General features: G+C 41.6%; 1 protein-coding gene across 1 annotated transcript; it reads right to left on the minus strand.

Annotated features, from left to right (window-relative positions):
- Window positions 1-5,586: 5,586 nt before the first annotated feature.
- opn8a (opsin 8, group member a) lies at window positions 5,587-23,542 on the minus strand. The gene is made up of 4 exons (XM_030110851.1): window positions 23,470-23,542; window positions 13,483-13,776; window positions 10,749-11,074; window positions 5,587-5,979 (listed from the first exon to the last, which is right to left on the minus strand). Exons 1-4 carry the CDS (start codon window positions 23,540-23,542, stop codon window positions 5,587-5,589), a joined length of 1,086 nt encoding a protein of 361 aa, XP_029966711.1.
- Between the last annotated feature and the right edge of the window lie 459 nt (window positions 23,543-24,001).

Genomic DNA, 24,001 nt, shown 5'->3' on the forward strand with positions numbered 1-24,001 from the left:
AACTGAATCACGGCTCTGCTCCTGGGCATTCCAGTTTTAATGTTTGCGGCTTTTTATTGACTCTTCTGAGAATTTCTGCAAAATGGCCATTCTAAGGATTGCTGATTCTTTGTATTCTTATATCACACTCAGCAACACTATATTTTAGAGGAGCACAATAACAACAACAATAACCTTAGAATTGCCATAAATCTTCCTCCACTGATTGACTTCATTATTTTTGAGCCACTTCCCTGTTATTTGGATATAAGAGTCACAAAGAAGAGCAATCTTCTTTTCATTTTTATTTTTCTTCTACCATGAAAATAACACAACTTGATTTTTCAGACCATTTGTTTTCTCTCAAAAGAAACACTTCTTTTTATATATTTGCCCTAAAATAAAAACTACTTGTGAGAAGCACGAGAGCAGTGGTAGCGTTTGCATCTTTCTTCAGATTCAAGCACGCTCAGAGCAGGATTTTCCTCTTCAAGGGTCTGCAATATTAGCAGGGATTGAAGTGAATATAGGAGCTATAGGAGTGGATAAACCTTCGGAGGGGAGGGGAGGGGAGGGGAGGGGAGGGCTTCCCAGCTTGCTTCCTTACATTTCTTACTTGATTATGTTCTAATAGAAGTTCAAAAATAGAAAAAAACTGGGGTGTAAAAGCAATAATCATTTCTTTTGAAGACCGAATGAAAAGAAATAAAGCAAAACCCGATACTCTGCAAACCCATGAATGTAAACACTTACCTGCACAACAGTATCGAACTACACTGCATAAGGAAACACGTTCCGTCGGGGAAAAGATATTAAATAAATGAATAGTGAATGATGATGGCTGGAAATGCACCTTAGAGATATTCACAGGCCGCTGTGTCGTCGCTTCAAGACTCCAACTCATTCAGCTGAATGTGCTGCACAGATGACATTATTCTGTCTGCAACACACTGAAGATACTGAAGATACAGCCCCTAAACACACACACACACACTACGATTTTAAGAGGCACCTCACATCTTTCCACTCTCAGCAAATTTGCATTTAGAAACAAGGTGATGAAATCTGCAAAACGACGATCTGAAAGAGTGACGCCGTGCCCTCCTTGAAGACCCGGCTCAGAGACGAGCGGCGTTCTGCGCACCTCTGACAAGACGGGCAATTATTTCTTTACTCTTACGCATATTCCTCCTGATTACATCCTCGGCCGAGAACGAGAACATCTTTCTGCAGGCTAGTGTCAGTTACGGTTTTACTGTTGCTGCTTTTTAACAAGTCTTTTTCTCACACTTACGTAAAAACTTTACTTTGCATACATGCACGCGCACACACACGCAAAGTCAGTTCAGCAATAAAAATGCATCTTTAGTGTGAAGCTGTACTTATTTCTTTTCATCATTTCCACCCAAGAATTTAAAGAAAATATAGCCTGCAGTGAAAAAGCTTCCTACCAAGCTAACCACCAAGCTAACCACCAAGATTTCGTTTTCCGGTCAAATTGAAATTGGAAAACTTTTTTTGCACTTTGGATGTCCGTTACTTTGGATGACCTTATACATAAAGATCAGACTGGATTTTATTTCCCAAAGACAGACCCACGACAACATCAGACGATCACTACACGTCATACATAATATCCACCAAAATAATACTGAAGCTTGCGTGGTTTGTCGAGAAGACCTTTGACTCAGAAAGTTGGCCTTTCCTTAACAAAGTGCTATAGAGGTTCGGCTTGGACGATATATTTATTAAAGGTATGCGTACATTATAAAGCAAACCCACAGCTCAAATACAGATACATGGATATCTCTCAGATTCTATTAAACTGGAACGTGGCTCGAGACAGGGATGTCCAATCTCACCCCTGCTTTTTGCTCTGCACAGACAACCCCTTGCTCAATGGTTAAGAAGAGTATTAAGGGCATTTGCATTAAAGGAGAAGACCACAAGGGGGCACTATATGCGGACGACGTCATGTTTTTTTTTTAAGTAATCCCAATTTAATGGATCTGCTGGAAGCATTCTGTAATTATTTTTGATATAAATTAAATTTATACAAAACACACATTTTATTTATCAATTATCAACCCACAAAACTCAGTTTTACTTGGGAACAAGACTCATTAAAATATTTAGAAATAAACTTACCAAAGAGACTTCGAACATTAACAGAACTGAACTATGGCCCCCTCTTCTCAAAAATTAAAGAATACCTCCCCCGGTCTATTCACTCATTCACACAGCAATGGCAATGATTTTACAAGCAAGGTGCTCAATCTCCAGGAGAAGTTGCATGAGCTTCAGAGTCTTGCTCAAGGACACAATGACAGAAGAAAAGGGCGATTGAAAAAAGACCTGGCCTCCTTCTAAGCCAGAGCCCCTCCCGTCGTCTTCTCTCTTTGTAAGCATGTTATTCTCTTCCTCCATGCTTCTCATAGCCTTCAGCTGTATAATGCTCACCGCTTATGTCACAAGAGTTAATTCCCGAACAATTATCCTTTGAGTTTCATTCTTGGAATGCAGTGTTTCCTCCAGGTCGAGCCATTGTGAACCAACGACTGCAGCAACTTGCCTTTTTGTTGCTTTTGTTGTTGTTGTTTTCTTCACGCTTCAGTCCATGAGATTCGTACTGACATTTTTTCCATTTTCCTTTGCCATTGTGTGCTTTGCTTAATGACCATTTTTAACAAACCAGAGCAGTGTGATCTGAGCCTTGTTCAGTGGGTTTGAAGCTGTATTCGCTCAGAGCATGAGCTTCAGTTTCCATTTCACAAAGCGGGTTGAACAAACCCTGAACTCTGAGTTGATCTACTCTTACCGTGAGTTGAGAACTGCTATTTGATTGACGTAGTTTCGCCTGGAGTTAAGCACAACTATAAAAAGACAGCGTTAATGGAGCCCCGATTGGACGAGTCACCATGGCAACAGGGAAGCGGAGGGACGAGTCCGTCACCCCACTGTAATTGAACATCTTAATGTGCTCATACATCGAGTTTCAACATGTTCTTTTAAAGAAATGCAACAAAACTTCTGTTGCGAAAGAGATAAAGGCTCATTGACTCCAGGTTTTTCAAGCGTGATGGACGACCTCAACCTTTGTATAACGCCGTGAGGAAGCCATGCTGAACATGTCACTGTGGATGCATTAACCCAAGAATGCAACTTGGACAAAAGCACAAAGAATGCTGAGACAATGGGAAAGTCAAACTCACTGTCTGCCAACCTTTACCCAGTATTTCTCTTTAAGATGCATAGTTCAGTTACAGCAAGTTGACAGGGGAATCAAACAAGAGGTGACGTGCAATTTGTGAATAGTTAACCTCTTAAATGTGAATACTCTTCTTTGAGGGCTGCCAAATTAGATTTTGAGCTCTATTGTAAATATATTTAACACCATGTGCATCACATTCAGAGTTGCTTCCACATGGAAAGAAAGAGTGGTATTTCCAAACAATACAGGGAGAACTCACATTTATTTCTGATCAAACATACTGCTATGGACCTTTAGGAAAAAGTCATTGAATAAATAATGTGACTAAGACAAGTGAAAAGCTGAAATAATATCAACAGTTTTAGGTGATAAAATCAAGTTTTGAGTGTAAACAATTCAGTGTTCAAATGTGAAGGAAAGTCCAGTGTTTGAGTTAAAAACTTCAGCTGAGAATGAAAAGAGGCTTGATGAGAGTCAGATAGTTACTGAACATTCAGACCAGACGAGTTAACATTCCCATAATTCAACTTTCAGTTCATATGCACATAAACAAGATTTTGGTTTGACTGAATGGACGTTTTATTACATTCTCTAAAAATGTGAATGTTCAGTAAAATGATAAACATTACAAGAAAAGAAACCCTTATAATGACACATTAAAAAAAATATACATAAAATGGATTTCTGGCACAGTTTATGAGTCAGAATAATTTCTGAGGACAGCAGAACCTACTCTTTACTTTTTAACATGAATTGTATAGTGAATGATCGCCTCACGGCTAATAAAAAGTAGACTATTGTGGCGTGGCGGTCGGGGACGGTGCCTCTGGATTGGCAGACTGGGGTGGGGGACCGGAGGGTGTGCTCCAACTATAGGGGGATCACACTCCTCAGCCTCCCTGGGAAAGTCTATTCCAGGGTACTGGAGAGGAGGATTCGACCGATAGTCGAACCTCGGATTCAGGAGGAATAATGCGGTTTTTGTCCTGGTCGTGGAACACTGGACCAGCTCTAGACCCCTCCACAGGGTGCTCGAGGGTTCGTGGGAGTTCGCCTGACCAGTTCACATGTGTTTTGTGGACTTGGAGAAGGCGTTCGACCGCGTTCCTCGCAGTTCCTTGTGGGAGGTGCGCCAGGAATACGGAGTCCGGGGCCCCTTGTTAAGGGCCGTCTGGTCTTTGTATGACCAGAGTAGGAGTCTGGTCTGCATTGCCGGCAGTAAGTCGGACCTGTTCCCGGTGCATGTTGGACTCCAGCAGGGCTGCCCTTTGTCACTGGTTCTGTTTATAATCTTTATGGACAGAATTTCTAGGTGCAGCCAGGGGCCGGAGGGGGTCCGGCTCGGGGACTGCAGGATTTCATCTCTGCTTTTTGCAGATGATGTTGTCCTGTTGGCTTCATCGAACCTGGACCTGCAGCATGCACTGGGGCGGTTCACAGCCGAGTGTGAAGCGACAGGAATGAGGAACAGCACCTCCAAATCCAAGGCCATGGTCCTCAACCGGAGGAAGGTGGCTTGCCCCCTCCAGGTCGGTGGAGAGACTCTGGCCCAAGTGGAGGAGTTTAAGTATCTTGGGGTCTTTAGGATGCCTCCTGGACGCCTCCCTGGGGAGGTGTTCCGGGCATGTCCCACCGGGAGGAGACCCCGGGGAAGACCCAGGACACGCTGGACAGACTGTGTCTCTCGGCTGGCCTGGGAACGCCTTGAGATCCATGCTGAGACTGCTGTCCCAGCGACCCGGTCCCGGATAAGCGGTGGAAGATGGATGGATGGACTACTGTCTTTATTTGAGTTCCTTGAGAGGCCAAAATCACAAGTACTATTGAAAAAACACACAAACAAAAAAACACCTACAACAACAACAACAAGAACAGCAAACACTCTGGAATTTCCTTCTATCACCAAGAAACTTTTCACATAATTTCCCTGCAGTCTTAACGCCCCTCCATCTATCAGAACCATATGGGTAGGGGGTATGTCTCTATGCCCCCAGTAGGGCTTTATGGGTAAAAGGAAAAGAAAGACACCCACAGAAGGCACAACAATTCAATACATTGATGGATATGCCAGATAACCCTGTTCTGACGGAGGCGTGTTGTTTACAGGCAGAAAAACCAGTTTTCAGACACTGCAGCAGAATTATGAGCCAAAGCACACAAGCAACAACACAAAGGGGTTATTAAAAAGGAAAAGATGGACAGTTTTCTGTTGACTGAGGGTGAGGTTTAACCTGAATCCAATCGAAAATCATTTCTACAGCTGAAATAAAGTATCAACAAAGAGGTACAAGTGTTTGTATTGAGGTCATTGATGTTGCACAACACAAGTAAAGAATGCCTCGACATTGTTTACTCCTAAATCAGGGTTACCAATATTTTTTCTTTCAACTTTCTTATCAGCCCAAAGCCGTCATCTCTCCGTCGGAGCGCAGGGCGGGATCTCCCACCAGACCCACGCAAACGTCCTCTGCTGCGCCTCGGAACACCTTGCCGCCGGAGCCTTTCGCCATGTTTCTGTCCAGCTTCGCTCTCGCGGGAGGTAAACCGGCGCCGTGAGAGCAGCAGAAGATCCGTCTCCGCAGACGGAGGGGCTTGTGGCCAGAGCAGCGCTGGAAGAGGAAATATATGAAGGGGTTGTAGACGGTGGAGCTCTTGGCGAAGAGGCAGGGCAGCAGGGTGACGAATGGAGCCATGCGGCCCTGCTCCTGGGAGTGGAACATGCTCCAGAAGCTGACCGCCACGTACGGCGTCCAGGCGATCAGGAACCCCGAGCTGATCATCACCGCCATCTGATAAAGAAACAGGACACATACACAGTAACAATTCATACTTAGATAGCCAGTCGTGGTTCAATCTGTGATTAAATCAAATGTTTACACCCTGGAATGAAGCGGCTTTTTCCAGCAGGCACTGAGGAAATGATAAAGTAGTACAAAGGAAAGTAAATGGAGGAGAGAACCGGTCACTACAGTAGAACAAACATTTTTTTAAAAAAGGCAATCCAAAAGGGATGAAGATTATTATTTAAAAAGGTAACATGTAACTTTCATTCACATTGTGAATAGCTTTTTTTATTTTATTTTTTAAATTGATCTAACTCTATGAGGAAGGGTTGGATTTCAGATCTTGGGCTTTGCCTCCCATCAGCCTTTTGCAAAATCATTTTGTGGTTAAACTGAATATCAACCCAGGCCCGTTATAGTCCTGACACAAACATTAATCATCGGTTGACGCGACTGAAATAATGCCATCAAATAGCTTTGTAATTCATTGATTTTGATTAAATTGCATCTCAATATTTCATGTAAGAAGCAACATCTTTCACTTCAAGCTAACTTGATTGTGGGTAATTGAGGCCAGTGGTCTAGAATAGAGACACAGACTTGGGATTGGAAGCTTTTAGGTTCTGTATGTAGCTGCTCACATGAAACACGCTGAAGTCCCTGCTTTGCTTGATAGCACAACAAAGCCAGAGAGATATATTTGTTTGATAATTTGTTTCAATTCATTCAACACAAGCAGTGCACTGAAAGTAATTGTCTTTGCACCACAGAGACGTTTTGGATTCAATAATTTAGAAATTAATAACCTTAGTTGTATATTAACGTTTCATTTGCTGCCAGCCTCCCTGAGAAAAAAAAAAGAATGTGATCAGTGTGAAGCTGCTGTTATCGGATCGCTCTTTGGAGTTGAATCCTCTCCAAAGTGCAGTAATAGATTTTAATGACCCAGTTTCTGCCAATGAAATGTGTCTCCTCTGACCAGATTCTTTTGTCTGCTGCATGATGTCCACAGTTCATGTTATCTTTTCAGCAACACGGACCCTGGAGTTATCAGAAGACACCAAATGAGAAAGTTACTGTACAAATTGGGATAAAGGCCATATAAACTTCATAAAAGCACGGATTATTCTGTCGGCGGCGGTCTGCATGTTTAAGGATGTAATCAACTCATCCTTTTACACGCTTGACCAACCGTGCAAACCACAAAACTCCCACTGCACATAGAAGGCCTTTGAGCTCGTCGTAGATGCTTGAACTGCTGTTTTATCAGTTTTTAAGCATTTCACAGACAGCAGCAAAAACAAAAACCTCAGTGTTCCTTTCTTGATTCCTTTTAAGAAGCAGCAGTGTTCTAGTTATGCTGTTACACAACTTGGAGTTCAACCGGCACATACTGAGCTGTAGAGTGATCCGACTGAAACGTGACATTAACTAAAACAGCTTAGATTCAAGCGGTCTGAAGAGAAAGAAAATGAGATGAAAGCGGTTTGGTCTAATGGAAGTGAAAAGGAGGTTCCTCCTGTCAAACAGTGCAGGTAAATAAACCTCATGTTAAGCTGGTTTCTTACTGTATTAATTTGCACCGGATTTTCTTTAATAAAAAGAAAATGAATAAAAACAAAACAAGGAAACCGCGAAATTATTCATTTGGGACCACAAAGTGAAAATAAGTGTTGCCGTTATAAACATACACGGCAACATATACACTCAGACACATGCTTAGCGTTTGTCTCCTTGGGGCTTTTTGCTGCTACACAAACAAAATGGTTGCGTTCACGGGAACACAGATGTGCAAAGCCCCAGAGTGTTGACCACCAGATGACACCATGTGCTCCGCGAAGCAAAACCGGCAGCTCAGCGAGACGTTTTGCTTCCTGATCTTTGTCAGTCCCTCCTCGCTTCCCTGCAGAGTCACATTCCCAGCTGCCTGGCTGAAGCTTAACCACAGATGTACTGATTTAATCTCGTCTTCAGTTCCATGTAACGTATCTCAGTGACTTTGATCCGACAGTAGACAGTAGCAGCCTTTCAAATAGATTTAAAAAAATAAATAAAAAATAAATTACCCGGCATGAAATGTTCTTGTTGTGTTGTGTTTTCAACTGTTTCTCATGAGCGCACTTCATGGCTTACTGATCACATGAAGCAGTCAGCGCGTCTGGAGATACCCTCACGCGGACCGGCGCTCACGAATGGAGGGGAGAGGAAGGAGTTCTCACGGGAGGTACCATGTGGCGGCCGGTGTCTGTTATCATGGATCAGTGCTGCCGTTCCTCTAACGTGTGTGTGATCAGGAAAATAGGAGATCACAGAGAAGATTTAAATTAGAAATAATAGTAACTCACAAATAATTTCTTCAAAGACTCTCTCATTTTACATCAGATGAAGGACTCCAGTCCAGTCAAGGTTCAATCCAGCTCAAGGGATTATTTGTGCTGGTTGAAAAATTGCAAACAGGATGATTATTGACTGGAACATTTTCTAGTTTAGCTGCTAAAGGTTTAGACTGCACTGAGGTCCTTTCTCTCCGCTCTCCCTCCTGTAGTCTGCTCTCTCTCTGTACTTTCCAGCAGGATCTGTCTGTGGAACTGGAGGTAGGCGGTCTGAGCCTCCTGCCCCCATCACATCTGCACCCACTGGATTTATGTATGTTTGCTTGTTGCTTTCTGTCTCTCTCTAATCCTCTTCTCTTCCTATCCTCTAATTTGAACCAGAACAGGAGGAAGTTTTCACCTCAGTCTCGCTCTGCAGTGCCTGCTTCAGACGTTTCAAATGGAATAGTTTTTTTTTCCCTCTGTGAAAGCACCTGAAGGTGACGGTGCTGTGTACATAAAACAGAATTTAATTCAATTGTTTCAACTAAATCCACTTTTAATTAGACTTGCAGATGTATCGCTGCAACTGAGACCTTGAAAAGAATTGCTGGAGTGAAGAATTACCTTTTCTCTGGCAGAATTACATTAGTATGTGAAAACACGCATGCCGGTGAAGATGCTTAAAAAGACCCAAGAGGCAACAGGCACTGGCCAACATTTCTGAGTGAAAAACACAGATTGACCGAGAATTCCAGATTACACACACACACACACACACACACACACACACACACACACACACACACACACTAGATCCAAGTCTTTTCCGACTATGAGTCATTGCCTGTTCCTCATGTTTATTTACTCAAAACAGCTGTGAAACACACCATACACTGCTTTTTGAGGACTAACAATACACACTTGACCTTTTTTTTAATTAATTAAAAGAGAAAAAAAATCACATTCATGCTGAATATTCTGATTTCTGTGATTTGTTTGGTTTTCCCGAGTGTCAGTATTCCCACCCAGTTTCTAGAGTTTCTGCGATGTTCTTTTCTGAGGCCTGTATGATGAGTTTATATTCATCTGTTATCAAAGCTGGTAGCCAGCAGGGGAATAATGATCATTTTTCTGGTGAAGTCAGTAGTTTTCTGCGAGAGCGAGAGAGCGTTTATCATTTCTGAGAAGAGTGATGATAAAAGCAAATAACTAGAAGTTCAAACTATCAATAATCCTACTGAAATGCACATTAATGCTGTTTTAATGACCATTCTCACTTGGCGTGAGAGCCACGAGCTGGAGCTGTTGACTGTTTTTGTCCTATTAACATTTACAGTGGTGAGAATGGACAAATGACGGAGTATGATTGTTGTTATGAGTGACTGTCATCTCCACAACTACCAAGTTCTGCAGTCATGACACACAAGTTTGGTTTTGTTCTTCTCCTGTCGTGCAGAATAACTCCTTAATATGTCGCACAGGTGAAAATGTTCCATAAACGTGACTGATACGGAATATTTAGATTTCAAGTTCTCTGGGACACTGACAAAATATTGCATATTAGTGAGGTGCAAGCAAATCTAAACTCTGCGCCACTTGGAGACCATCCTGAAGATATGGTGTTATCACAGGGGTGAGCTGAACAGCCCCCTGGAGCGGACTATTCAATAAATATAGATGCAGAAGAATATGGACGTGCACGCTGAGTTCAGTTAATCCAAAAAAAAAAAAAAAGAGAAAGAAATCCGGTCTGTATCAATGTGATGACGACGTCGCCGCTCCACTAAATGTGAACCGTTGTCAGAATTGACCAGTATGAAAGCATTCTAAGTCTAAGTGTCCTTCTTAGTGCCTGCCGCCGCCAGTCCATTAGACCAGTTTCCATCAATAAGCTCCTTTCTCTACACTGCCTGATCCCCTTCATGGAAGCTCAGTGGTGCCATGGCGGACGTGACGGCTCCATAAAACTCATAAAAAAGAAGAAGAAAAAAACATGTTAAAGGCTGTGAGAGAAGATGGGCCTGTTTAGCTCACGTTCAGATTTAGCATGTGTTGTCTCCCTCTATCTCTCTCAGGGTGCTGCTCCTGTTTTGAAAGCTATTTTTGCACTGAAAGGTCATTTCGGGGCGTATCATGAAAGCACTTAAATGTTGGTTCTTTCTAAAAGCGAAACCCTCCAGAAAATGTCTGGGAGTCCTAAAGTGCCATTATCTTCTCTCCTCAAGTGTTCCTGGTGTTTTTAGGGGAGACTGCAGTTTTTTTTCATTGGTGGTTGAATTTGTGACTTGACTAGCTCTGCACTTCTTTTTCTTCACTTTTCAGATATTGCTTTGCATGTCCACACTGAGGTCCTGCTTACACAAGCACGTAATGCAAAAGCCTTGTTGTTTCAAGCATTGTGCAGGGAAATGGAAACTGAAAAATGTGCGACCACGACATGGATTCTCCCCTTGCACTTACCAGAGTGATTTTCTTCTCAATATTGCCGTATTGAAAGTCGTTGCTCTGGACAGACTGGTAGGCTCTGTGCAGCTTCCAGGCAATACCAAAGTAGGTGAAGAGGATGGTCAGACAGGGGAGGAAGGTGCACAGTATGGACAGACTCATGATAAAGGTGGAGTGGTTCAGAGACTCCCAGTAACCCGTCCAGTCCACCGAGCAGGCGAGGCCAAACGGCTCCGGCCCGTAGCTGCCCCAGCCGACCAGAGGGAACAAGGACCACAGGCCGGCATAGAGCCAGATCACGCCGATCACCAGACCGATGGTCCGCCTCTGGAGCTTCATGCCTGTGTGCAAACAGATCACAACATGCAGTTCAGTGTGACATGAAGGGGTCTCTTTCCTCTGCTCCTGGTTCTGAATATATGGCGGTATTTTTCAGCATCATTAAAAAACCGTGAAAAGTAAGCCCCTTTCATGTTCATGCATGTCTTGTGAAGTGCCAAAGCTAAACAGACCAGAAATGACCCGAGGCATCATGTTCACAGGTTGCCCACCCATGCGGAAGTCTTGGAGGACGTCAGGAAAGTTTATGACTCTGTAAATTCTTTTTTTGAGCAATACTCGCATACTTTATGGAAGACGTTGATAAAGTCATGGGTCATGGTGGATTATTGAATGATATGTGAGATTTGGAGCCAGAAGGAATCAACAGAATGACTGTATGTGAACTTAATGAAATCAATATGATGCATCAGTGCATTTAGTTTGACAATTTTTAAAGGATTATTGCAGTTGTTTAAATGTTCTTATTTTTCTTTTTATGAGCTGTCTTTCATGCACGACGAGTTGGAATTGGAAACTATCTCATGGGCCACAGAGAAGAATGTCCTCAAGTTGGACACACATATGAAAAAAATCAAATTTGGTTATAGTTGTCAAAGACCAGGAGCTCAGCACCCTCACTAACTCATGGGGGATGTTTTAAAAAATGCAACACACAAAAGTAAATGGATTTCAGGCTTTGTTAGCTGAAGGCCTCAATCGCAATGGTCCTCCATGTGTCTTATTTAGGTGAATCCAATCTTTTATTTCCTCCTACTATTTCATTCACAAGGTCTGCAGGACTACAAAAGCCTGCCTTAGTAAATGCTGTATAGGGAGGGTAGAAACTATCAGAACGAACCTGCTGCCAAGACTGTTGTTTTTGTTTCACTTCCTGTTGCAGTGCCTTTAGGGACTTTTAATCTCCTGGACAAACTGATCTCCAGGATCATATGGCGGAATAAGAGACCTCAGGTAAGACTTCAAGTGCTCTGCTCACGTAAGGATGTGGGAAGCTTGTCCCTCACCTGAGAGCGTTAGCAGCTTAGATACGGCCAGATATGACGCCAAGACACACAGAACAAAGCTCAATAGCAAAGGTATCACTGTCAGACCTTCCCTTTATGAACAACAAGGCAAGGAGGAAATTAGGGATTAAAAAAAAAATGAATGGGCGAATTATACTTTGAATGTTTGGGTAAAGATAAGGAAAATGCTGAATCTCCCTCTGTCGATATGAAGAGCATCAAAATTGGCTTCTATTCATGACTTCTTACCAGCAAAATTTGATAGAGGGTTTGTGAAGTGGGCAGAGAAGAGTCTAATCACAGTGAACCAGGCACTTGAGGGAACGACACTCAGGGCGTTCTCACAGTTGCAGACGCAATGTGACATGGGACACAATGATTTCAAATATGGCGTTATTATTCCTTTGTCACATAAAGACTGGGACAAAATCAGAGCCCAACCAGTTCTTTATCTAATTTTCAAAGGTTTTGGATCGAAATAGTTGAAAAACAAAGATCACAGTCAAGAAAACTGATATCCAACATTTATAAAATAATCCGAATGGACAGTAGATATTGAAAATAAATGGGAACTGGAAGCAAATGTCAAACTGGTTAAAACCCCATCCACCCACCATGGATCAGTAGAAACAGAAATGTGGACTGCATGGAAAACTTGACAGCGAAACTACAACTACAAGGATTGAGCCCTACTTGGAGAGATGGATCCCAGTAAAGGATTATTTAACAACATAATACCCGCAACACTGAGCTGATTGAGGCAATACGTGTGACGTATGTAGGAGGCTCTCTCCCTAAATCTGTCAACTTGTGTACATAACTGCATATTATTGATGTGAAAGTCATTGTCAAGGGAATGTTTTTAGTAAAATTTTAAAGAAAAAAAGGTAAACGCTGTATTTCACAAACATTTGAACAAATATTGCAATTGCCTGAATGAATCCAGCCACAGCATGGTAATTCTAGCTCGACACCTGAAGCGCCTTCAGATAATAATCCCAACAGAGCACAGTGGCATTCGCATAATGACTCTTCAAATGAAAGGAGAATCAGTCTGGACATCATGGCTTCTCTCCATTGTAAGTATTTCTATGCAACTGTCAATGTCAAAATTAAAAGCCTGATTAATGTGTGCAATATCACTGCTCAATAGGTTGCATCTGTGCAACGCAGTAACCTTGGGATCCTGTTGAAGTAAATTGTCTGAAAAGAAAAACATCCTCAGCTTGTAAGAAATGAAATAAGTCATTGTCCCCTACTGAACAAGTGAAGACAAGATTACTTTCTTTATCTTTTCAATCATTTGGGACAGATCAAAGGTCTCAGTTAATACTAATCTACAGTGTTCTTATCAAGAACTCTGCCTGAAAAGCTGTGGTTGAAATTTTCTGAAATTACACTACCTTTCATTGGCGGACTTCCTGTTACCAGGTACCTGGCCAACCCCATCACCGCCAGAGTGGTGATGCTTGTTATGCTGAAGATCATTCCCATCAGGCCATAGTAGAGACAGGAGGTGTCCCCGCCAATCCAGGCATGGTTGAACGCAGAGGCGATGGACAGAGGGTACATGCTGAGGGCCATGCCGATGTCCGTTATAGCGAGGTTGACCGTGAGGAGCTCCGGAGCGCTGAGGGAGTCGAAGCGACGAGTTGCACTGAGCAGGACGGCGGCGTTCCCCAAGATGGAGAAGAAAGCTGCAGGAAACGTGAAAAAGAAAAAGAACTAATCGCTGCAGAAAGGGTGACCTGTGCCTGTCAAATGGTAGAAGGCAGTGTCATCGGCAAAAAGAGGTTACCAGAGCTCAGAAGCAGTTACTATGCTGAATGTCGACACTTTTAGGAGCTTGAAAATAAAAGTCACATATATTTTAACAACTGGTTTATACTGAGTAATCTGCACAACTTTTTTCATAGGTTTTCTCGCTTTTATTGAACTTCAGAATTGTTGTAAATTGACTAGTTGTATTTCTGCATTGTGCAAATTTGATTGCTCAGCGACAGTTTCGTGGAAGACTTAATATTTAAGTGCGCAGATGCGGACACACACACACACACACACACACACACACACACACACACACACACACACACACACACACACGAGGGTGCACTAAGAAGAACAGACGCTCCTTTCCTTTGAAGCTTAGTCACTCTGGGTTTTCCCTTTTCTTCGGGGGACTGGGTGGATGTTGCTTGCACCAGGCACTGCCACCTTCAGTAGGTTAGAAGCGGGGAAAGCTTTCCACAAGATGAGTCTGGCATGCCACATCCTAAATTGCACATACATTACATGGTCTCAGTACATCCAGTAAAGAATTATTTTATAGCTACCTCAAATGTGGGAAAAAAAAAAAAAAAGAAATCATGTGAACTATTTTTGTGCACTTCAATTTTCTCTTTTCATGCATATGTGATAGTCTGTTTTGATTTCACAATTCATGTAGCACATGATACGCTCAAAAAGAATGACATACATTTCCTGTACTGTCCCTGCATCATAATAACCACACATAGTCATTAAAAACTGAGTAGTTTTTAAATATAGGAAGAAAAAAACCCCGATCTGATTAGCATATTGCGTCAACATGCAGGGCTGCATTTGAAAAAAAAAAAAAAATCCTTCCCCCAACTTGCAACCAAATGTGATGCAATACATCTCTAAAAATAGTGAAATAATGCACCAGACTTAATTATAAAATTACTGTTGATGCATCTTTCATTACAGAGATTGGTTGTTTTGCTCTCAACCTGCTTTACATAATATCTCTCTCTTATGTAAGCTTATGGAAAATTGGATTGATACAACATATGCACTACATTACACTGGGGTGGGTTCATTTTTTAAATAGTCCTTTCAATCCATGAGAAAGCTTGAGGAATTTTTTTTCAAAGGTTGTCCCAGGCTCAAATAATGGTGTATTTATCCTTTAAATCTCAATTTCAATTAGAATACTCCAGATTTTATTTTGCTTTAAACTGAACCCTTTGATTTCAACAAAATGAGTTCATTTCGGAGGAAGCACTCTCAATAGGTGATCATACCCTGTGAAATAATACAGTACAGATTTAGACCCTTGAGTGGTCTTGTCGCAACGCTCATCAGGAAGAAATCAGAGGCACCACTCATACGCTGGATAGTGAGTATAATAATAGCCTTTTTCTAAAAATGCTAAAAAAAAAAAAGATCCTGCTACTCACATACAAATATGGAGCACCATGAGCAATGAAACCCAAAGCCTTAAAATCAAATACATCACGAAGGAACCAAGAACTGGAATGCTGTTCAACAGAACTTAGTTTCTGAGTAAATGTGAAGAATGGACTGAGAACACTTTGTCATTTGTGGGGTTTGTAGGGTTCATTTCTGCTTCCATCCCTCCCTCCAAGCCCTCTTCATTCAGAATACGACACTTTGCATGAGACGTTACCGATGTTCATCCATGTTCTGTCTTCAGCACTTGACTACATCGAATTGAACAGTGAATGGCTCTGTGCTTCTTCTTTTTTTCTGGTGGGAAGAATTCAGCTTATTTTCTTTTTGAAATAAAGGTCAAGGTTGAATTTTTCTCTTCCAGTGCAACTTCTTCCTCTTTCTCTCTTTTTTTTTTTCAATTTCCTTAATCATGTCATAGCTTCACATGCAGGCTCACATGAGTGCCGTCCTTCCTGTTTCTTAGTATCCACCTTCATTACGTCTCAGGTTTTATGTAAGAGTCATCTTTAATAGATGGTAAATGGATTTCACCTTTTTTTCAGTGATTCAGCAGCCTCCACAGTGCTTTTTACATTGATTCACACATACACACACACACACACACACACACACACACACACACACACACACACACACACACACACACACACACAGACCAACGGCTGCCATGCAAGGCTCTCATTCCATCCATTGAGCTGTTTGGGACTCAGCATTTTACTCATGGACACTTCGATATATGTAAATCGAACATGTAACATTTTGATTGAATGATGAGCCATAAAATAGCTCTTTCTCTTTGTGAACTCGTTTTGCCCCTAAATTTTCATTTTAAATCAATAAAATTACAAATATTCTTAATATTTTTCCTTGAACGACTGTTGGTGACACTACTAACTCAGGAAAAAAAAACAACCTATGGGACTCTAGCATGTGAAACTAAACACAACAATGGAAAATCAATGGCCTCGTCTTCACTAAACATATCTATAAAACATATTATATGGTATGCAATTATACCAGCAAAGGACTATTTTGTGTATATACTGGCACTACTCTTCTCTCAAACATTCACACTGCCGGCATTCGGGATTAGAATGACAAAATAATTGAGTGTGCATGAGCGTATCAGATAATTCCATGAAGGGAATTAATGGAGGCTGTCACCGCGGTGTGGAAGACAAACACACGCCGGTTGGGTAAGGATCATCTGAAGCCATAGAAACTGGTTAATAAAAGCAGCTTCTCCTGATTGGGCACCAGAGTGAAACCATCACTTGGAACAAATGGCATATTGCACACTGCGCTGCATAACTAAATACTAATTTAGCAGCTGAAACACTTATAAGTTACACACAAAGCATAAATATTACGTAATGAGGATTGCACTTTCATTACAAAAGGTTGAATTAACCATTTAATAGGTTATCCCTGGTGGCAACAAGTCCATCAAACCATCCACCCATCCATCATAATGGCCGTCAAGTGAGGAGGTCACACTTCCAGTGTCTTCTTGTGTGTGACCAGTGCTTCCGAAGTGCTATTCACTGTTGCTCCAATAAAGGATGATATGCTCCCTGGTGTACAAAAAGGGATACAATTAATTGGGTACTCAAGAAACCCATCCTCTGTGATTTTTTTTTTTTTTTTTTTTTTGAAATCCCATCCTGTCAAGCATGTAGGCCACAGGAAAGGCTGACTGTTAACGGCTCGTACATACATCCAGCTGACAGGAAGCTGCATTAACATGCATTTCAGGGTTGCCAGGAGTGCTTTCACATCACATAAAGGATATGTCAGATTGTTGATGTTTTATTCATAAGCTGTGAGCACCACAAATGGCATTCAGCAAATCTACCAAATCTGAAAACATCCACAACTTTTTAATTGTTTTTTTTTTTTTATCCAAAGTTGGTTAGAAAAGGTGATTTTGGTATTTATTTTAGTTACGTTTATTTATTTATGTTTTAAAATGTGAGTTTATAGTTGATTCTGAAGGAGAATTGAAGCTCTGAGTCACGCAACAAGGTAATATTATGAATACATCCCAGAGGTCAACATGACAGCCTAATGTAGACTAAAACATCTCAACACTGTGACAGCTTATTGCTTTCAAATAAAAAGAAGTCACTTGCTTTCAGAGGAAAAAAACTGTCTTTCAGTCTGGGTCAATAATTGATGAAGCTCCTGCCTTGTGCCACACTTGTAAAAGCACATAGCAACATCGGCACTTTGGAGACACACGTATCCTGCTGGTGTGTGACAAACTTCAGCTCTAATCCTCGACCTCATCTCTTTTCAGAAATCAGGTTCTTCTGACACCCAAACCCTGTTGCTCTCATCAAGTATGACCTCTGTCCACCTTCTAGGTCACTTTAAGGGTCGTGGGATATTCTACTCCCTTGTAGTGCAAGAATTTCCCTCTGGGATTAGTGCAGTATTTCTATTCTACTCTACTTCCTGCTATGTTACATTACATCACGCCATATTAGCTCATGCCATTTTATGTTATGTTACAATATGTTATAGTATGTGTTATATTATGTCATACCCTGAGATGTCCTGTGATGTCATGCCATGTGATGTCATGCCATGTGATGTCACGTGATCAGACCAGACGTAATATTTTATTCTTATCTTATGATATAATGTTGTGGTATCTGTTGTATTATGTCATATCATGCCATATAAAGTCATGAGGTGAGACATCATGACATCCTATATGTTGTCATTTTATGTAATGTTATGATATTTTCTTAGGGTATGTGTCATGTCATGTCATGTCATGTCATGAGCTGTCATGTTCTGCCACAGTAAGGTCTGTGGTCCTGTGTTTTTCTGTGTTGGTTTCAGGTGGGCAGTACCAGGCAGGCTGTGTGCAGAAGCAGGGAGCTGGCTGCTGATTGCAGATTTGTTTCACCTGTGCTGCCGGGGTGGCGATCGTTCCCCTGATGAGGAGCAACTCTACCTAAGGGGACTTAAGACGCCACTTTGCCGCTGGGCCGTGATATGGCAACAGTTAGTTGAGAGGTGTGTCCTCGGTCACTTCTGTTCCTGAAACACATGCCCTGGAAGGTTATCTTGGGGCCTGAAAATCTGTTCTGGAGGAACCCAACTCACAGCGCCTTGGACTAATTTCCTGATTTGTCGGTTCTAAGACTTTATGTTCGTTATTTGAACTTTACACCTCCGCCTTGCTTTCTGTGCCTCAGGCGCCTTCTCACCCCGTGACAAGCTGACATGTAATGTGATGTTACAGTATACTATGTTATATTATTCTAATTTATGTTATATTTTATGATATTGCATGTGTGAGATGCCATATATTGATGTTATATACAGTTGACAACAAAATAATTAAATTGAAAAAGAGAAAAAATATATTAATCTATTTTGTGTGATGTTATGGAAGTTGTGCCAATTCATATTCTATTATCTCATGCTGAATTTTCCTAATTGTCCTTTCAGTGCCTCTATCTTGTAATTTCAATACTGGATGTGTCCACCAGGGGAAGCAGAGAGCTCCAGACGTTTTCCGTTTATAAGATCTTTGATTGGATTATCATGTGGCGGAACGGGTAAGAGGTGCAAATTACCATCGCAGGTAAAATATATCTAATAATAATCAAAGGTTGTCAGTGTTTTGTTGATATTGTAATAAGCATGTGTCAGGGGCTTTATTGTTAAGCTGAATATTGTCCGTCACACAGTTCCTTTACTGCTCAAAGTTGCAGAAACTGTAGCAGAGCCAGAGTGGGGGCAAGGGGGCGGTTTCCCCAGGGCCCACAAGGCCATAGGGCCCTGTTTCATGTGATGTGTTCACATTTACTCGTAAATAAATTATTATAATAAAATGTGCAGTGTGTGCGAGAAGGTATATGCATATGAGTGTGAACTCCAATTTGCCAATTCTTACATTACGAGTGTCCATGAATGCATCAGAGCTGTAAGCCAGCGCTGATTGGCTGTGCGGCATGAACGAGTTTCTGCTTTTGCACTTGATCTGAACTCTTTGGAGGGAAGTTAAACAGTGTACAGCCCACTCCCTATAGGGCCTGTACACTTTGGGATCCTGAGGGTGTAGAGGTAGAATTGTCTAGGACGCGTGCCCGCACGGCGCATCAATCAGAAGGTTCCACACGCTTTCTAGGTTTGGGTGCTGCGACCCATTTATTTCCTTTGGCGCATATATCCACAGAGACATCAAGCTGGACTCGGAAAGCTCCCACATGTACCACTTCCAAAAGAGCACAAACACCATCCACACGCCGAACGAACACGGTAAGACTGTATGCTGTCCCTCTCTGCACACCTGACCCTATCGCCTGTGTGCTCCCTGCTCCAGCTCTGCACCTGCTCCCCCTGGTGGTCAACGAAAGAAATGATAAATTGGCTCCTACAAACAGTATGCTGAACACTATGCTAGCCGCTAGCGGTACTACCCAAAACCTAACATCGGAGCCACTGGTGAGTCAGTGAAACATTCAAAAATATTATCTTTATCAGAATGCTGTGGTCTTAAACACCTGCCTATTTGAATGTGCCTTGTGTTGCTCTCAACTATAAGAGGCCATTGAGTCTATTTTTTTTCTACGTGAATTCCAAAAGATATAGATAGCTGTGTCCATATCTATCTGAATAGATTGTGTAATTTTAGACCAGCTGTGATCATTTTTATTTAAACTGTATCAAAGATGGAACAGATTTAGCTAGTGAGTTTTTATGAGCTTTCAGCACCATGGACAGCGGACGCTCTGAGATTGACACACCTGACAGGCTGCATCTGTGTGTGTGTGTGTGTGTGTGTGTGTGTGTGTGTGTGTGTGTGTGTGTGTGTGTGTGTGCGCGTGCGTGCGTATGTGTATTTGTTCTTCAGAACAAGTTTGTGAACTGGTTTGTGACTTTATTCTTCTTTCTGAGGCACATAGGTTTGCTTGGCTCAATAAAAGTGAGCATTAGTGTGTTGTTTGATGGTAGCATGAGGTATTGTTTGAATGGTAAAATTACTATCATAAGTGCCCGTTGAGTATGCTCCGCTCCCTCTGTACTGAGACCCACGCTTCGCCTCTGTGCAGAAATCAAACAAAAAATGTGTCTGTAAAGCCAAGCACACCAAACTGCCTTTTTCCTTTAGAAATACTTACAGAACTAGAAAGAAAACAGCTATTCTATATGCAATTTGTTGTCAGCTGCAGTTAAATTGTATGTGTGTGCAGCTTGGTTCAATAAAAGTCTATGTTTGTGTGTGGGACAGGAAGTCGATGAAAGTGGATTGTGGTGGCTGATTTCTAACAATGCAAACACTATTTTTATGCCACTTTTAGTGGTACTCGCAGGGATTGTGGTTTATAGAATGACTTTGATCATGCAGCTGGAATTAATCATCTAAAATCAGCTGATGAAAATTCTAACTTGGCAACTAGGCAACTTGGAATAGGGTTGAATAAACCTCAAGTTATATTGCAAGTTTATTGCAGTTGTGATATCAGCATTGACAATATAGTGATGGTAAAAGATCCAGCTGAGCCGCAGCGAATTGTTTTCATGCATTCTTGCATTCATCTGCTCTACATATCAGTTTATATGGCCAATTAACTGGAAAACCTGCTGTCATATTCTTTCAGCAAGTGGCAGCAGGCAGGAGGTCAAATCCTTCCCCTGCGGACTGTCACTTAAGATTGGACCAGATGGTTTAGTCCACATCAGAGGTGAGCATTCCAGAGAATAACTGGTAACTTCAAGTTTAACTCTACAGTGGTTAAACTCTCACTGAGGCGCTTACAGTGGTAGCTTGTGCTGAACAGTGAACCTGCTTGTTCACGTTCGAGGTCAGAGCAGACATTAAGGCCTTTCGACCAGTCTGTCCTCCATTATCTGCTGTTCAAAGCTCTGAGGGAGGCACTTTTTTAGTACAAAATATTAAAGATATTATGTTAATCTTTCTTTATCTTGAAATACGTAAACAATTAAAAACATACGACTTATCATTTGAAACATTTATTATTTGAACAGAAAGAGGCACAGTGCCATAACTGAAGCAACAGAGATACAGATACGGTTAAATAATGTAGTTTGCTCAAAATAGCAAAAAATGAACATATGAGGGAGGAAAGAGTTCCATCTTCAATGAAGGATTAGTTGCTGTGAAATTCTTATTACTTTTTTTTTTTTTAATTGCAGAAGTGAGAAAAGCTACTTTTTAATTTTCAGCTGCTGACTATAAAGTGACTCCTGATGGGGAGGAATTAATAATGGATTCATATTAGCATAGTTGCTGGGGGGATATTTTTTTATTTATTTTTTGTTATATAGCAATGTTGCTCCTGGAGTATTGATTTTTTTTTTTTTTTTTACCTTCATCATATGTAAGTTTTGTATTTCATTAATGCAATGTTCTACTTTGAAACAGCCCTGCCTGATTGCTCCTGTGATTGGAATGTGGAAAGGAATGTTGGAAATCTGTGCTTGAACATCAGCGCTGTTCCTCATTTAGAGAACTTGGAGATTTCTGGAATCTTACCATCACCTGTATTTCAGGAGCTATTGAGACATTCCCAGCATGAATGTCATTGTGTGTTACTGTAGTTGTCATAGCTACTGTAAATACAACGGTGAGGGCAGTGTGATCTGGGGCATGGATTCTCATTATGCTTTGTGCAGCCGCTGCTATCCTTTCCTGGTAATGAAGCCCCCAGATGAACATGAGCAGGTTTCTCAGAATGTGCTCGACTCCAGGCCTCGTGGGTCGACGTCCTGCACGATGTTCGTCTCTCCCTGCTTCAGCTCGCCTTGAATTCATCCTCCAGCTTGTAAAACGGCCAGTAACTAGACCCTTATTGCAAACTAACACATAAAAAAATCATTTATATTCAGCGTAAAACACGCGGGACGTCATCCCATCCTGGAGTTTCGTATCCCCGGTGTAAAGGATGCTTTGCGTGGCCCACATGTTCATAGCAAACACAATTAGAATATGGTGTGCAAATTTCCAGTTGACGGATGAAGTATGGCAACTTTTGTGCCAATTCAGTGTGGAAAATTAAATATAGATGATAACATATTGGTTTTTACTCTGCACTGCAGCATAATGAAGCAAGCGCTGATTGCTTCACTACTTATGTTCTGCACAGGAGATGTCCAGGGAGCATCTGCAGTTTATAGCCTCTACTAATAGATTACATTTTGCCAGTTTTGAAATTAGCATCTAAAGCAAATGGCTGCAGCTTTTTTTTTTTTTTTTTTTTTTTAAGATGGCCAGGTACAGCTTGTCCGTTTGAGAAAAACCGTGGCTTGAGTACTTTGTTTCATATGAAATGAAAAGAAAAAACCCCTCCATGTTCCACATTGTTGAGGTTGAAATGGTTGAATATGTATTTCGCCGTGAAACCTTGCCACTGAACAATACTGCTGCTCTGGGAAACAAGAAAGGTCTAGGACAGAATAAAGAAGGACCATTTCCGTTTCTCCCAACGAGGCAACAATTGGATTTATCGACGTGTGTTCGAATAATCCTTCACCTGTTTTGATGGGAAGAAGAATAATTTTCCAGTCAGTCAGCAGCAGAGTGTTCTGCCTTTGTTCTCCCGTTGTTTATTTCCTTCTTGTTCTCAGCATGCGCCGTCCTTCCTGTGTTGACTCAACCTGCCGGATTGTTATTCTGCTCAGTGTAATACAACAATGAGCTTGTCATTTCATTTTGAGCACCGCCTCGTACAAAAGCATGATTTAAATAATGGAAAATAATGCCAGCTTGACTGGTATGATCATAAAAGTGATTGAAATATGAATCTCTTATTGTAATGTGACTAGTTATGTCATGCATATTGAACAGTGCAGTTACATAATGGATGACCAACGTTACGTTACGTTAGCTGGAGAGATTTCGGTGACTGAAAAATGTATTCAGTGGGTTAAAGTTCTGTAAACGTGTATGAGGCGAGCACATATTGTGCATGTACGTGAAGTGAGGATTATGATGAAACTCATAGAACTGAACCAGGCAAATCTCTCACACTGTGAATAGCTTTATTAATTTTCTCAAAGTAATTGTGATGGGTCATCAATGAGATTCTGGAAACGAATCGGTGCAAGCTTAAATGTCTATTTCAGGAGTCTCGATTTGATCCAGCTGTTATCGAGGAGGTTATAAAAATGGAATAAATAAGGATTGTACTTACCGATTATCAGCAAGTAGATTCCTGCCCAGAAATCGACTGTGGGTGACAGCTTAGATGTGTATCTATCATCCATCTCTCTCCCGACAAGCGAAAACACCTCAAAAGATCGGAGTAAGAGCACCTCGAACAGACTGCCCAGTGTTATTCTATAAGGAATCGTATTGACTTTTCAAAAACTCCAATCATGCTGTTTTCTATAGTCTGTCAACGTACGCCGTCGTCATGGTCCTGAGCTGCCCGCAGGCAAAATGTGGCATTTGGATGCAAAACTGTCCTGTACACAGTATCACCAGTGATCAACAGACCCTCCCTCCACCCCTCTGCATGGACTGGCCACACACACACACACACACACACACACACACACTGCAGAATCTCTGGCTTTCTGGGTTTGTAACATGAAATGGTCCTCACAAAGGTGGATTTTCAGCTTCAAACACACACACACTAACCTTCGCTGATTATAATGACCAACAATCACTTTAACACATTCTGCTCCTCTCAGAAATCAAATTACACACATGCAAACGTG

This window comes from Salarias fasciatus, chromosome 15, assembly GCF_902148845.1.
Source record: "Salarias fasciatus chromosome 15, fSalaFa1.1, whole genome shotgun sequence".
In the NCBI taxonomy this organism is placed as follows: domain Eukaryota; kingdom Metazoa; phylum Chordata; class Actinopteri; order Blenniiformes; family Blenniidae; genus Salarias; species Salarias fasciatus.

Bases quoted from the DNA above. Each gene is read 5' to 3' on its own strand.
- opn8a (XM_030110851.1), bottom strand. From the start codon at position 23,542: ATGGATGATAGATACACATCTAAGCTGTCACCCACAGTCGATTTCTGG. The intron at 11,075-13,482 runs GTAGTGTAATTT...GTTTGCACACAG, and splicing joins AGGAAGTCCGCCAATGAAAG to GCATGAAGCTCCAGAGGCGG. The intron at 5,980-10,748 runs GTAAGTGCAAGG...TTTCTTTATCAG, and splicing joins TTGAGAAGAAAATCACTCTG to ATGGCGGTGATGATCAGCTC.